The sequence below is a fragment of the Anopheles moucheti genome, chromosome 2 (genome assembly GCF_943734755.1).
Source record: "Anopheles moucheti chromosome 2, idAnoMoucSN_F20_07, whole genome shotgun sequence".
Taxonomy (NCBI): domain Eukaryota; kingdom Metazoa; phylum Arthropoda; class Insecta; order Diptera; family Culicidae; genus Anopheles; species Anopheles moucheti.
Window position 1 is genome coordinate 99,453,805 of NC_069140.1, and position 13,191 is coordinate 99,466,995.

The 13,191-nt window shown below is 44.9% G+C and overlaps 1 protein-coding gene across 1 annotated transcript; it reads right to left on the minus strand.

Annotated features, from left to right (window-relative positions):
* Positions 1-3,283: 3,283 nt before the first annotated feature.
* Positions 3,284-10,435, minus strand: LOC128309653 (esterase B1-like). Its single transcript, XM_053046091.1, has 4 exons — positions 10,160-10,435; positions 9,819-10,073; positions 8,291-9,321; positions 3,284-4,081 (listed from the first exon to the last, which is right to left on the minus strand). Exons 1-4 carry the CDS (start codon positions 10,433-10,435, stop codon positions 3,832-3,834), a joined length of 1,812 nt encoding a protein of 603 aa, XP_052902051.1. The 3' UTR covers positions 3,284-3,831.
* Positions 10,436-13,191: the final 2,756 nt, after the last annotated feature.

Consider the following 13,191-nt stretch of genomic DNA (forward strand, 5'->3'; position numbering starts at 1 on the left):
GCATAAAGGTGCCCATGGATATACACAGCTTCCAGCACACCGAAAGTATTGCTCTTGCAGTCAACTCCAGAGCGTCCAGAACCAGGCGTCCTGATTGATTGACTCACCGAAGGCATAAGTGTTGGATCCAGGCGTAACGATTTATATCCGAAGCATTTCCCATTGCGATACCCCACTGTGATGAATATTTATACGCTGCTCTCCCAGTGGAGAGTTTTCCGATGAAGTATTGGAACCTCCCGGTTGGATGGTCCAACAATCTCTATTTTTTTGTTGTTGATCTGTTCCTTCACAAAAAAAATCATTCCCCAAAACTGCCAAACGGGATTGATTGCACAGAATTGTTCAACTTTTCGGCGTCCCTAAAGCAATGCCGACTGTTACAATTTTTCTTCACTTGACGTAATGTAAAAAGTGGCCAACTCTATTTCGAAAAGTTACCATTACAGGTAAAGAACGATTCAACAACAGCTCCCAAAAAAAATGGAAGCATCCACTAGAAGAAACTCCATCAGCTGACAAAAGGTTATCGAGGGTTGGCGAATTGTGTCATTGTAACGGGAAAGGTTAACTGGAAAAGCAAACAAAAACGCTCGCAATCTTCAACTTCATTGCGTTTCTACCTGCCACCTTCCCTTGCCAAGTACTTGCCTAAGCGGCACTTCACGAAAATCGAATGAAAAGTTGACAAACTAAATATTTTATATCACCCCATCCCGGGTGAACGTTATTTCGAACGCAGTTTGGAGGAAACTTTCGCGCCATCGAGAAACGCCCCCAAAACGTCATTAGCTTCCTTCGACTACCCTCGTACACCAGTGGAATGTCGAAGAACGACTTCCGCCAACAACTGTCAAACAGCTTCCTGCGGCGTATGCACGGATCTAGTGGGCTGCGGCTGTGCCACCGTACGTATGTGTGCCATCTGACATAACGACATGCCTCCAACCGAGACACCTTCAATATGAAGTCATGAAAACTAATAACACACATAAATCATTTCCAACCCTCCAGCATGTGCTCGCACACGGAGATCTTTAGCTCCCATTCTCTTTTTAATGCGAGAGAGCTGCTGGGGAAATTTGGAGGCTTGGAGAAGGAAGGTCAAATGTTACTTTGGTAGCATCAGTTCTTACTCGTGTCACCACGATAAGATAGTTTCCCCGGCTAGATGGAGAACCGACGACGAAGACTGATTTGAAAAACACGTTTGCTGGAAAGTGAAGAACCAAAAACGGAAGACACGAAAGAAGTCGACTGTGTGGCTTGCTTTTTTTCCAGGACAGCTGGAAGATGATGTTATTTGTGTGGCACGCTAGTTGGATAATTTATGATCCTGGCTACACAAACATGTGAGCAAAGGTGCATCTGTGAAGGTTCATTAGTTGCATCTTTAACTTCCGAATAGCTCCGGGGAATAATTGCGTTACATATCATCCTTCAGGTTACTTTACTGTCACTTTTTTTCAAAGGGTCATATATATTAACATTAGACAATGTAATTAGTTACTACTTTAGATATTTATAATAATGAAATATTCAATAATAAGCTAGAGTAAGGCCAAGAATCGAATCCTCAACACACCACCCACCTTTTAAAAGGAATACTCTCCGTGAAGATTGCATACTTTCAGGCTGTTACTATGGAAACTCGTGGAAAATTCAGCAACATCTTGTAACTAACATCTTTACTTACTTTAATCAGGAATAGAATGCTGTGAAGAAATCATATTTCCCTTGATCTTAATAATATTCATAACTTCTTTCACAGCAAAGAAAGTCTCTACCGTAATGTTATTTCTGCCTCACTTGACCCTTTTTATAGAGGTTTGTTAGTACAAGCTTAATCCTTGATACACATTCCGTTGGCAAGTTAGCAATTTGCCTTTATTCCCCGAAGGTCTGCCTTGGGATAAACATTTCCAGTAACATCCAGTATCAATGCATGCATTCTCGCAGGGAAACTCTTAGCCCACGAGTACACGTAAGAATGATTGGCTTGGGACACTTTTTATAGCTTATCTGTAACCTGTAACGAGGTGCTAGTGTAACCATACACGACCGATATTTATGATTGGTAGCATCATACACTCACCCAGTGACTGGTGCACCTGAGAATGATCATCACCATAATAAGCCACACACCGTGGCAACGCTTGCAGGAACCAATGCACCCTTAACATCGCACACGATCCAGATTTCTCGAGCAGCTGGGTAGTGCCGAGTACGAAGGTACGAATAAATTGGAATCAAAGTTCATCCATAAATTACACCAATCCTACGGGCTACACACGATGCTGCACTTCTTACACCTTGCCAAACTTCCAATGCAAATGAACGTCACTGGGGCGCAGTGGTGCCGCAGGTGAAGCAGTCGATCCACTCATCGTTCCCGGTTCCATTTCGATAGTTTCCGATTACGCTGCGCTCGGGTGGCCGTTTGTGATGCTCGATGAGCGTACCAGCGGCCGAAGAACTTTCACCTGCACTCGGAGTTGCACTGCATAAAGCGAAGGGAAAATAAAAAAATCCACCAGTGCCATGTGTCTTCCCATTTCCTGCCACTCGCTAAGGTTGACCTGCTTGATGCATCATTCTTTATGAAAAATGTTTCTTGTAGATTCCCGTCGCCTGAACGGTTAACTGTGAACTATTGACCATGCCCAACCACCCAACCACCAGAGTGCACAGTGAACCGTGTGATTACGAAACGGATATCAATTCTAGCTTCTTCTCTTTCACCCTTATCATCGCTTTCTCGATTCGATACAGATAAATCGCTTCGTTTTTATGCTAACTGACCGATTTTTTTTATGTTGTTTTGTCTTCTTTTGTCAGCGTTTGACGGCGCAATTTTAATATCCGCTACATAATTCGCATGAGTTTGCAATTTTCCATCGATTTTGCATTCCAATGATTTCCTTGTTCTTGTTTTTAATTAGTTTTGTTTCTCAATACTGTCGTGTTTATTCATTTCTGCAATAATACCCCCCCCCCCCCCCCCCCCCCCCCATAAGCAACAAACTAACTTTTACGTTGTAAATAGTAACTATGGCAAAATGTCAGAGCGCATAATTTATTCCTATTACGTAATTTGTATTTCCTTTGCCTACATTTAGGCGGTTTTATGTCTCCAACAGTTTTATTCATAAGCGGCAGCTTCTTTTGAACAGTCCTTAACATATTCCTTACAAAACAAAGCTACAAACGAAGGAAAACAAATGCAAATACTTCGATTACTTCCTTCAGTATCTTTATTACACTCACACATTGATAACAGCAATCAAACTACATAAATAGAAGTCGCAAATGATAGCTATGCAAGCTACCATTTTTGTTGATGCTCAATCTCCTTTACAATGTTGAAAAGAAAGTCACAATAAAGAAAGCATCACATTCATATTGGAATTGCAGCATGTCTCTTACCTATATTTTGACTACATCATCCTAAGGAACTCAACCTATACAACCGGCACGGGCTACCATTTCATTGTCATGATCGGCTTTTCCGCTTTTTTAGATGTTTTCACCTGAAGTTATTGCGGAAAATGGGGTAAGCTGTGGCGAGAGGATTATAAAGGGAAGCAGGAACACAAAGCACGCATTATCCTAATTCCGGACAGCATAAAAGATCCCTTTCGCATAGCGTCCTTTTTGTTGGGGGGGGGGCCCGATCGATCGACAAAAGGCCCTTCATACACGCCCTTCTTTATCACGCTTAACATGCCCGGCGATGGAATGGAGATTGTGGGTTTGTTTTTCACATCACTAACATCCATACCGTGTCCCTCGCTCGCTCGCACACGCATAAGTCGTGACACGCACTCACTATCAAACATCCTCCGGCTGTTTGTCGGTACTTAAGAATTCACAATCGAACTCGTACAGACACCGGAACACGCGCTCCCAAACCTGATGGAACGGGTTTTCGCCATCCGTTTCCGGCAGCAGCTGAATCCGCCGATCGATCCGCAGATAGTGGTGTGCCCGTTCCGGAATCGGATCATTGTAAGGATACCATCGAACCGCCCGCCGCCCATTCGTCCCATTGCCAGCCGTCGGGGCTGCTGGGGTCGGATTTCTGTCGAGAAAAAAAGGCATCGGATTAGATAAGAAATCGCTTCTCGGTGACAGCGGAATATGAACATTCTACACTTCGGGCTCGCACAATCCACCCGGCCCACATTCCGAACACCATACGACACCGAAAGTCGATCTCGTGTCGATGCGGAGAACCTAACGAGTGAAGTGTATTTTTCATTTCCACTTCCGGGGGAGGTTTTTTTTTCGGTGAGCAAATCGCAGAAAAACATCGCAACTCCATCTCAGCCAGCCGGAAGCTCAGATGGTAGATAGGAATTTTTGAAAATCTATTCCGATTTGTGTACAGTACGTAGCATAAAGTTAAAATTGTATTTCATATTGCAAAAACCAAAACAAAAAAACCAGAAAGTGCATTACATTCCTTCGACTCTTTAAAGCAGTAGCGTAATTCGCCTAAAAGTATGCAATGCTTACGACAAGCGACACTTACTCGCTGTCTTTCACTATTAATTGCACTTTACTTATATTTTTACGGAATTTAGTGTAAAGAGCATCAAAAAACAAAGATGTTCAACTCGGCAAAAAAACGAAGATTGAGGGTAAGATTTCCCTCGGAAAAGAATGACAAATTTGTGTAATGGTTCGTAATCGAGTGTGTAGCGCTGAGTCGAATCCACAACCGTCTTACAAGCTTTCTTCAGCCGCTCAACCCCATTGTTAACCACTATCCACCGAAAAAGAGAAAGCTTTTCATCGTCCCACAAAAAAAAACCCCACAACCAAATCGCACTCACACATGCATGCATGGAAACGGATTGAACGGGTGCATTCGAAAGCGATTTGAATATTCATGAAATTTATCAATTGTCGACGTTTCACCCGTTCGTGCTCGTTTGCTGGAAACAATGCGGGATGAGTGGCAGTGTTTGAAGAAATGTTTCCGAACGAAAAGTGGTAGAACCGACGAGAACAAGCGGAACAGATAAATTGACCAATTTGCAGTGATTTCCTTGCTCTTTTTGAAGCAAAAACGAAAGAAAAAACTGAAAAATCGCCGATCTGCCTGTCGACGCCATTACGATCGGCGGCATGCAACTGCTTCGGGTGCCCCCTTTTTCGGGGGCCAGGAAAAATGATGACTAATTTGCCATCGAACGAAAGCAATAACAAAAACGCCCAAAGACCCGCCCCAATGTTTCAAAACCTACACAAAAGGTAATAACGATGGCATTCGTGCTAAATTGCCTCCGTACGGCAAGTAAGGCGCATAACAATGGTAAATTGATAGGGACAAATTCCCTAGGATAAGGTGAAAAGGCCTTTGCTGAGAAGAAGCAACCTGCTGGGATGCAAACACGCGGTCCGATTTGGGCAGATGATCATTTCCGGCTCAGCCTAAACTAGTCCATTAAATTAACTAAGGTACGGGCCCACTTCCTGCAGGCTCGATGGGGTGCAAATAAAATTAGGACACAGAAAAAACCTTTCCTTTTCTCGAACCGCCTCCAACGAAGGTAGCAGAAGCCTTAGCACAATTTGGCTTTTGTTCTGTTTGCTTTTCTCTGCCGTTTGATCACAAATTGAAACAATCCAGATCTGAGTTTCATTTCACTTAGCGTAACGTTGACTGCTTGCCCCAAAAGCATCTTTTTTGTATCTTCATTTTTGTTGTATTGTGCAATACCATCTTGTTTGGTGTTTTATGTTTTATTTTAGATTTGGTTTGCAATTTGCTTTCTTATTTTCTATTGACGTTTCAATTTTCTTTTTCTATTTGAATCGCAAATTATCAAGATAAGAACAGTCTTTTACACCAAATTGTAGGCAAATTTTTAGCTTAAACCCCTAAACTTACTGTGTTTAACTACCTCAAAGATGGGTTGATAATTGTTAAAATGTAGCTGATATTCAAAACCTAGCACCATGAAATCTTCATTCAAATTATTCAATTCTACCCCTTTTGAATTGGTGATTCTGAATTGTCCTTAACATTTTTACTCGATTGAGTAGGCGAAACTAACGACAAATCCCTTCTGGGGTTCGTTTTTGCACGATACCACTCATCTGTCAAGCGAAACGAAGGTCAATTTTCGTTGTCCGCTGTTCCCGGCCCGGAAGCATTCAATAGCCCCGAATCCCCTAACGTATGAAGCCAACGTCCATCAGCGATTGATTCGCGGCGCAAATCGTATTAACGTTCGTTTTGTTTGATTTCGTTCGCTTCGTTTATTTTATCCCGCTGTTTTCGTCTCTTTCGATAAATGCAAAATAAGTTATCTAAACAGCGCGCAAACCCTTACAACCACCACCGGGATGGAAAAGGGACGAAGCGAAAAGTCGCATTTAAATTGACGCATCGGAGAAAATCGTAGTCGGGGCGACTCAAATTATTTCCTGCACCACAGGCGGAACTGTACAATCGTGCCCCGTTCATGTCGGTACCGGCTTAGGGTGTAGTTTAGATAGACGAATCCAACCGTAACCATTCTCGGAACAACTCTTAACTACAATCCGTTTAAAAATTGCCAACGTAGGAAATGGGTTCATAAAGAGCTACCGAGCAATGGTCGTCCCGGAAGCGCCTAATAATTTGTTGCCAAGAGCGCTTAGCTTAAGGACTACGTACTAGATTGTACTTTTTAATCCATTCATCACATGGTTATAACGTTATAAGGTCCTTCAAAAATTACAATTAATTCGTAAATGCAATTAACTCACAATTGTACGCTTCGGGACGGATTGAAGGGTTTGCAAAAGGATACATGTTTTAGATTTCTCTTCCCAACAATACTTTTATCGTCTTTACTATTACCACTTTAGCAAAGACGGTAAGTTAATTTTAAAAGAGCCTAAAGGTATGCAATATTTGAATCAAATGCGAATACGTAATTGATACTTGGGCTACTAGGATGCAAATACTGATCAAACAAGGTTTTTTAGGTATTTAGATAAACAATTCAGATAATTTACTTGAAATTTAAATTTATCACTTATAGATAAGTTATTGTATATCTTTCAGCATGTATAACACAGCGATGATTCCAAAACGCACCACTGTACAACACCTATTGGCGTAAATGTAATATTATCTTTTTAAATGTAATATATTAGAAAATAAAAATTGAATAGCATTCTTCAACCCTTACCTCAATCGAACTTGACTTCACAAAATAACAGCGATTTGGACAAACATTCCCCTACAGAATAAAATATTCACAACGCCATCGCTGTATGAATCTTTTTAATACCCATTCGCCCTAAATTTAATGACTTTTGGATCCTTCTTGAGATGTTCCACCGAAACTAAAGAAGCGACAGGGGGTTCACACTGTGCGGTAAAAACGGTAAGCTTCTCATTCAGCTTGATTAAAACCATAACCATCACAGGGCACGTGAGTACCACAATACACTGTACCATCCAGCCACTCCGATGGCTTACCGGTCGATGATTGATTACACTCTGCAGCATCCCGCCCACGTGGCGCTGCATTGTCACTCCAATTTCAACCGCTGATGGATGGATTCGATACTTCGCCTGTCAACCGACGCCGGGAGACAGTATTTGCATTTGAAATGCGCAAATAAAGCGCGAGTATGAATAAAGCAAATATAATTCCAGCATCCAGTGGCCACACGGGGTAGCAGCTCGGTTCCGAGCACGAAATTAACCCCACGGCACCGGGTACGCCTATTACTCTCGAAACGACACTGTCTCGAGTTCACATGATTCAATTAAATATCTGTCACGAAGTGTACTTCGGGGGAGACACTCCGATGCTGGGCGTTTGTGATGTGATGATGCGTTCAATTACTTGTGAAAGTTTGTCGGATTGTTTGGTCGGTTTGTTTGTTTGGGGCGCTCTTTGACATGTTGTCTGGGTGCGAGACATCGGTGGTGATCACCACTACAGGTGCGGATAAAGGGCGCACAAATGGCTAAAACTAGGATTATCCGTTTCTGAGGAATATTCCAACACTCTCGAGGTAAGAAAAACGTAAAATTTGAACTTTTGCCTTCGAAACGGTAACAAATATTTCGAAGCAAATGCATTTTGCCATGCTGATTGCATACTTTTAGGCGCTTTTCTTTAGTCTAGCCGTTTGGAAAGCTATTTAAAAATATTATTACCAAAGTTATGCAACAAATCCCGCTATGCACACAGTTCCCACCGTGTCGAATTGAAATGATTGATGAGTTGCATATCAAACTCCCAGGTCACGCCCGGTGCACAGTCGCAAAACTTACCCATATTTGATAAAGTTGCACCACAGGCGTAGCATCCGGCGCTGAACGCGGCGTTCCGTTCGATACGCTTTCCCATCGATATCCTGCCACCGTCGCCCGCGGTAGATGTAAGGTGTGAACAGATAACCCAGCTCGTCACCGTGCATCGGTCCGGGCAAATCCGGGCGCACTATCTCGTTCCGGTAGTACCAGTGTTTCGCGTACCCGAACGCACCATCGTACGCGAACAGATACCGATACAGTGGCGCCCGTTGATGGGCCGCTGCGTGGCGGGTGAAGTACTGTATGCCGTAGATAATGTCCGCCACCGATGCTAGCTCCTGGTAGAAGCGACGCCTCGTCGTGGACCTGTTGGACTGCACCCGCCGGTCGAGGTAATCTTCCAGCAGCGCGTGAACGGTGACATTGTCGTTCGGGAAGTTGGGCGAGGTGTGCGAGAAGTCACGCTCGAGAAAAAGATTACCGTGCTCGAGCGTTGTGTAACCGACCAGCAGCGGGACATCGCTTTCCGGTGGTCCGGTGCGTACCCGGGCGAACGGATCCCGTCCAACGATCCGTAAGTCCGGCTCCGGCCGATAACTGTCATCGGTCGGCAGGAAGCAGTAGTAGTACAGGGAGAAGAAATTTATGTGAAACCGCCGATCCATGGACATTAGCTGGGCGAGCGGACGGGACTGTAGCTGGTCGCGGCTGGTGGCGTCATGTGTCCGCAGGTACTCGCGCCCGCACCGGTTCGGATCGAAAGCGTACGCCCAGGATTGCGTCATGCTGCCGCTCATGATGATCGCATTGTGGAACAGGCCCTTGGCGGCCGGTGAGTAGAGATGGTACGTCACCGAGGCGGCACCGGCACTCCACCCGCACAGGGTGACCCGTGCCGCATCGCCCCCGAAATGGATGGCATGGCGAGCGGTCCAACGCAGTGCCTCGAGCTGATCCAGCAGGCCGAGATTCGCATTAATGCCGAGGTCCGGAAGTGAGAGGAACCCGAGCGCAGCCAAGCGATAGTTGAATGTTACCACGATGATGCCCTGCAGGAAGAGCGATTGTTGCGATTAGTCATAATCCTACCGAGCTGATCATCCTACACGCGTGCCACGAAAGCCTATCGTGGATGACGCGTACTGTAACGAGCGAGCGAGCCTCAAAATCGGATTGCTAGCTTTTTGGCTTACCGGAAATTCCTGCTGATTTTTAAATGGTACAACTCTTACGCAAGGAATTTTTGTTACGCAATTCTTTAGGAAGTCGTAAGTTTTATAAAGCATTAAATAATATTAGTATAGTATAGTAGGTAATAATATGGATTGCACACTTTCAGGCGCTAGAATGCTGGACTTATTCTATTACTCTCGCATGGTGGCCAATGATCCATCAATCAAACGCTTCAAATCGTTTTTATATGAAGCACATTTAATTGCATTTCTGGGGAATCTATCTCAGGACCATTGCAACCCTTCAGGACCCTTATTCTATGGAGTTCATTCAATTGCACCGCTGATGTAAACACACCTCCCTTCTCACCTACCTTCTCCACCAGGAACTCCGGCCCAAAGATGTCCGTCTCGGACGATCCCACCACGAACGATCCACCATGAATCCAGAGCAGCACCGGCCACAGCGCACCGGCTGTCCCATCGGTCCCAGTGTAAACGTTCAAATACAAACAATCCTCACTCGTTTGCAGCTTATCCAAATGCGCGGGTGCTTCGTACGCTTGGGGGCACGCGCTTGAGACGTTCCGAAACAGCCGAGCCCCCTCGAAGTGGTAGGGCTGTGGATCCTGCCAAGAAAACAACGATCACCGCACAAGTCAACAGCGAACAAAACGGTTTTGCGCGACTCAGCGGCCAGCAAGGGGAAACTAACCTCAAATCGTAGTTTACCGACCGGAGGCTGGGCATACGGTATGCCCTCGTAGGCACAGTACGTCTTCCCGCCGTACGTTTGACGCCGCGTACCAACGGCAAGACCACGATCGAAGGCCACCGTACACTCGGGCAGTGAATCATCGTGAGCTGCGTCGCGATGTGCCAACGTGCCGCCCGATGACAGCGTCACGACGAGCGTTACCAGCAGGGTGAGCGTTATCGACACGACCACGAGCACACGACACTTTGCGGTGTGCCATCGTTCGTTTGCCATTCGGTGGAGCGATGCTTAACCGCCTGGGGATGCACTACGAAATTAACGAGAATGGTCCAACCGAGTATCGGTTATCAGTTGGGGACAAATTTCACCCAAAGACAACAGTCTTCTCGCGAAAAATGTCCCCGTGCCAAGTACCTTCCTTTACACAGCACAATTAAATCTTTACACGACGCAACCGCCACAACACTCCGAATAGCACCCGGGTGCAATTCTTCCGCGAATGGAACTGCAACACCGTCTTCCATGCCGCGGGACTGCCAATTGCACTCCGATGCACCAGCGTCACGGTTCCCACAAACACACGCTCACCGTGCCACTCCTTGTCCTGCACCTGCACGCATCTGCCGCGCTGTCCGCACTGGCAAGATGTTGGGGGGGGTAGAAATTCAAATCAACCCATGCCAGCGGTGGTGGAATGCATTTTTACATCGAAACCGAAGTGAAGCTAAGCGCACATGGCGCGAAAGGGCCAACCGATCGCACACACCTTCAATTCAATTACGCTCGCTTGTTAACTTTGTGCATTTTGTTTTGTGACATTTCGGGTGAGACCTTTCCGCCGTTAAGCGCCGTGTTGCAGTATGTACACACCGTAACCACTTCTCGGTGACGAACCCTTTGCGCGCCGTACCTAGACACAATGTCCGTGCCCGGTGGTGTCGAAGAAATCCGAAATCTTCCCTGCATGTCGCCTTTATACCGGAGACCTGCTTGGAAATTCCCAACGTTCCAGCGTTCCAGCGTGGTTAATTCCGTGGGCATCATGTTCTTTTTTATGTGTCCCCGGGGATCCATTTCGGGAAGCCGATACAAATCCGTTTGCAATAGAATCCATTCCTGCCTCGAGTTTGGAATGCCAATACTGCCGTCAGCCGGTAAAGCTGGTTGGAGTTTGAAGGTTAATAGGCATAGGTTCTCGGCTTTCGGGACAATATCTCAGGAGGAATCGTTGATCGGTTTGCAAAGCTTCCGACGACGACGACGGCCTTATCGAACAAAGAAGTAAATTATGATTTTTGTTTGATGGTTGAGGAAAAGTATTGTGTAGTTTTGATATATTATTATTCCATTTTTGTTGTGTTACAATAAATCTAAATTAAATAGTTACATATAGTTACAGTTATTAGTTACATCAACTCTATTCATTTTTTTTTTATTTATCCGAATAGTTATTGTTTATACTTTTATTTCTTTACTCTTAAGTTAACTACAATTACAATAACTCCATTTCATTGTGTCAATTTATCGGAAAATGCTTCAAACCATCGCCTATCATTCGCCGTTTATGAGGCTTATCTACCTTGAGGATATCTTTATAATACGTTGAAGGTTAACGTGTCATTCTCATGACGTACCCTGACAATCAGTTCATAAAATCTGTGCTTGACTGCAGCACCGTGATGCAATTGGGTCCTTCAAACTAATCTCTTTAGAGCTCTTCACGGGTTTCTTACGATTTGACTCCGACATTAACTCCCTTCACCAAGAGAATAGTCATCAGCCATCAGTGACTCATAGATTTACCCAGAGCTACCCAGCATCATGCCACCCCGTATATCTCCACCATCTACAATGAGGCTGACGGTAATATTAATTAACGTATGATCACATGGTTCTGTTTGCATTTAGTCGCACAGTTTGGAAAGATCACCGAGGAGTGACGTTTAAGTAACATTTGCATCCAAGTAACATATGTATGAAGAATTCATCCATCTATCCTCGAAAGAGCCTTCCAGCGCCTTCTAGATTTCTTTTAAAGCTAGTAACAAAACCATGAAAATTTATCAATCCATTTCTGTCATGATTCGGTCTGAGGACTCCTTGAGGCATTCACAAAATCGAAGTCCTGCAATATATCCCAGGGCTTCCCCCATCAATGTATCATCAATATTCATCTTCCATTAAATCGTCACACCAATCACCGATTGTGTAATGTAAAGGAATTGCGCAGAAAATTCTCAGCACATCTTCATTAATGATGTTGAACACCAAAAAGAAAACCTCAATTTGATCCTTGAACCAACCCGTCGACCCCCTTTCATTGCTTCGTTCCACGTAAACTGCCATCTGCCTGAAGCTAAATTGCGCACATTCCTACACGTTGCCACGCCACCTGGACGGGGTCAATTTGTAATTTCACCGAGCTTTTCCAAGCAATTAGAGCAATCGTTTCTATTCTATTTCTGCTGTAGGCTGTCCTGTAGCGTCCTGTAAAGACGCACACTTGCTCTCCTCTTCCTGCGAAAAGGATGAACACACATCGTTCGTAATCGTCAAGTTTGCGCCATTTTCCTCCGGGTCTGATTATTCTTGTGCGGAGAAGGAAGGAACGTAAGGTCGGGAATTTAGCTCCGTAGACGCTTAGGTCTAGGATGACTGTACGATTAATTTTAAACACATTCCCTAGCGTTCGTCGTCATCGGTGGCATGGCCGGTCTTATCTAATTTCACCTGTCGCCTCTTCTGTTTCGCCCGGTAAGGATTTCGAATGGGTCTTTTCCTTTTGCATGTAAGTATGTGTGTGTATTTTTTTTATTCCCGGTACGTCCTCTACCATTAGCAAATTACATGTCTTCCATGTCCCAGCTGTCCTCGGCAACGTCATACACACGGACCCCGGTCCAAACGCCGCCGTCATCCTTAAGCGAAATACCCATTCGTGACCGTGCTCATTTGTGTGTCTCGGTCTGTATACTATTTGTTGGTAAGGATTCCCGGTATGTGTAAGCGTTGGTGCACCGCCAACGACG

Coding starts and splice junctions, on each gene's coding strand:
- LOC128309653 (XM_053046091.1), bottom strand. CDS start 10,435: ATGGCAAACGAACGATGGCACACCGCAAAGTGTCGTGTGCTCGTGGTC. Junction 10,074..10,159: donor TCGGTAAACTACGATTTGAG/GTTAGTTTCCCC, acceptor TTTTCTTGGCAG/GATCCACAGCCCTACCACTT. Junction 4,082..8,290: donor TGCAACTTTATCAAATATGG/GTAAGTTTTGCG, acceptor TTTTCTCGACAG/AAATCCGACCCCAGCAGCCC.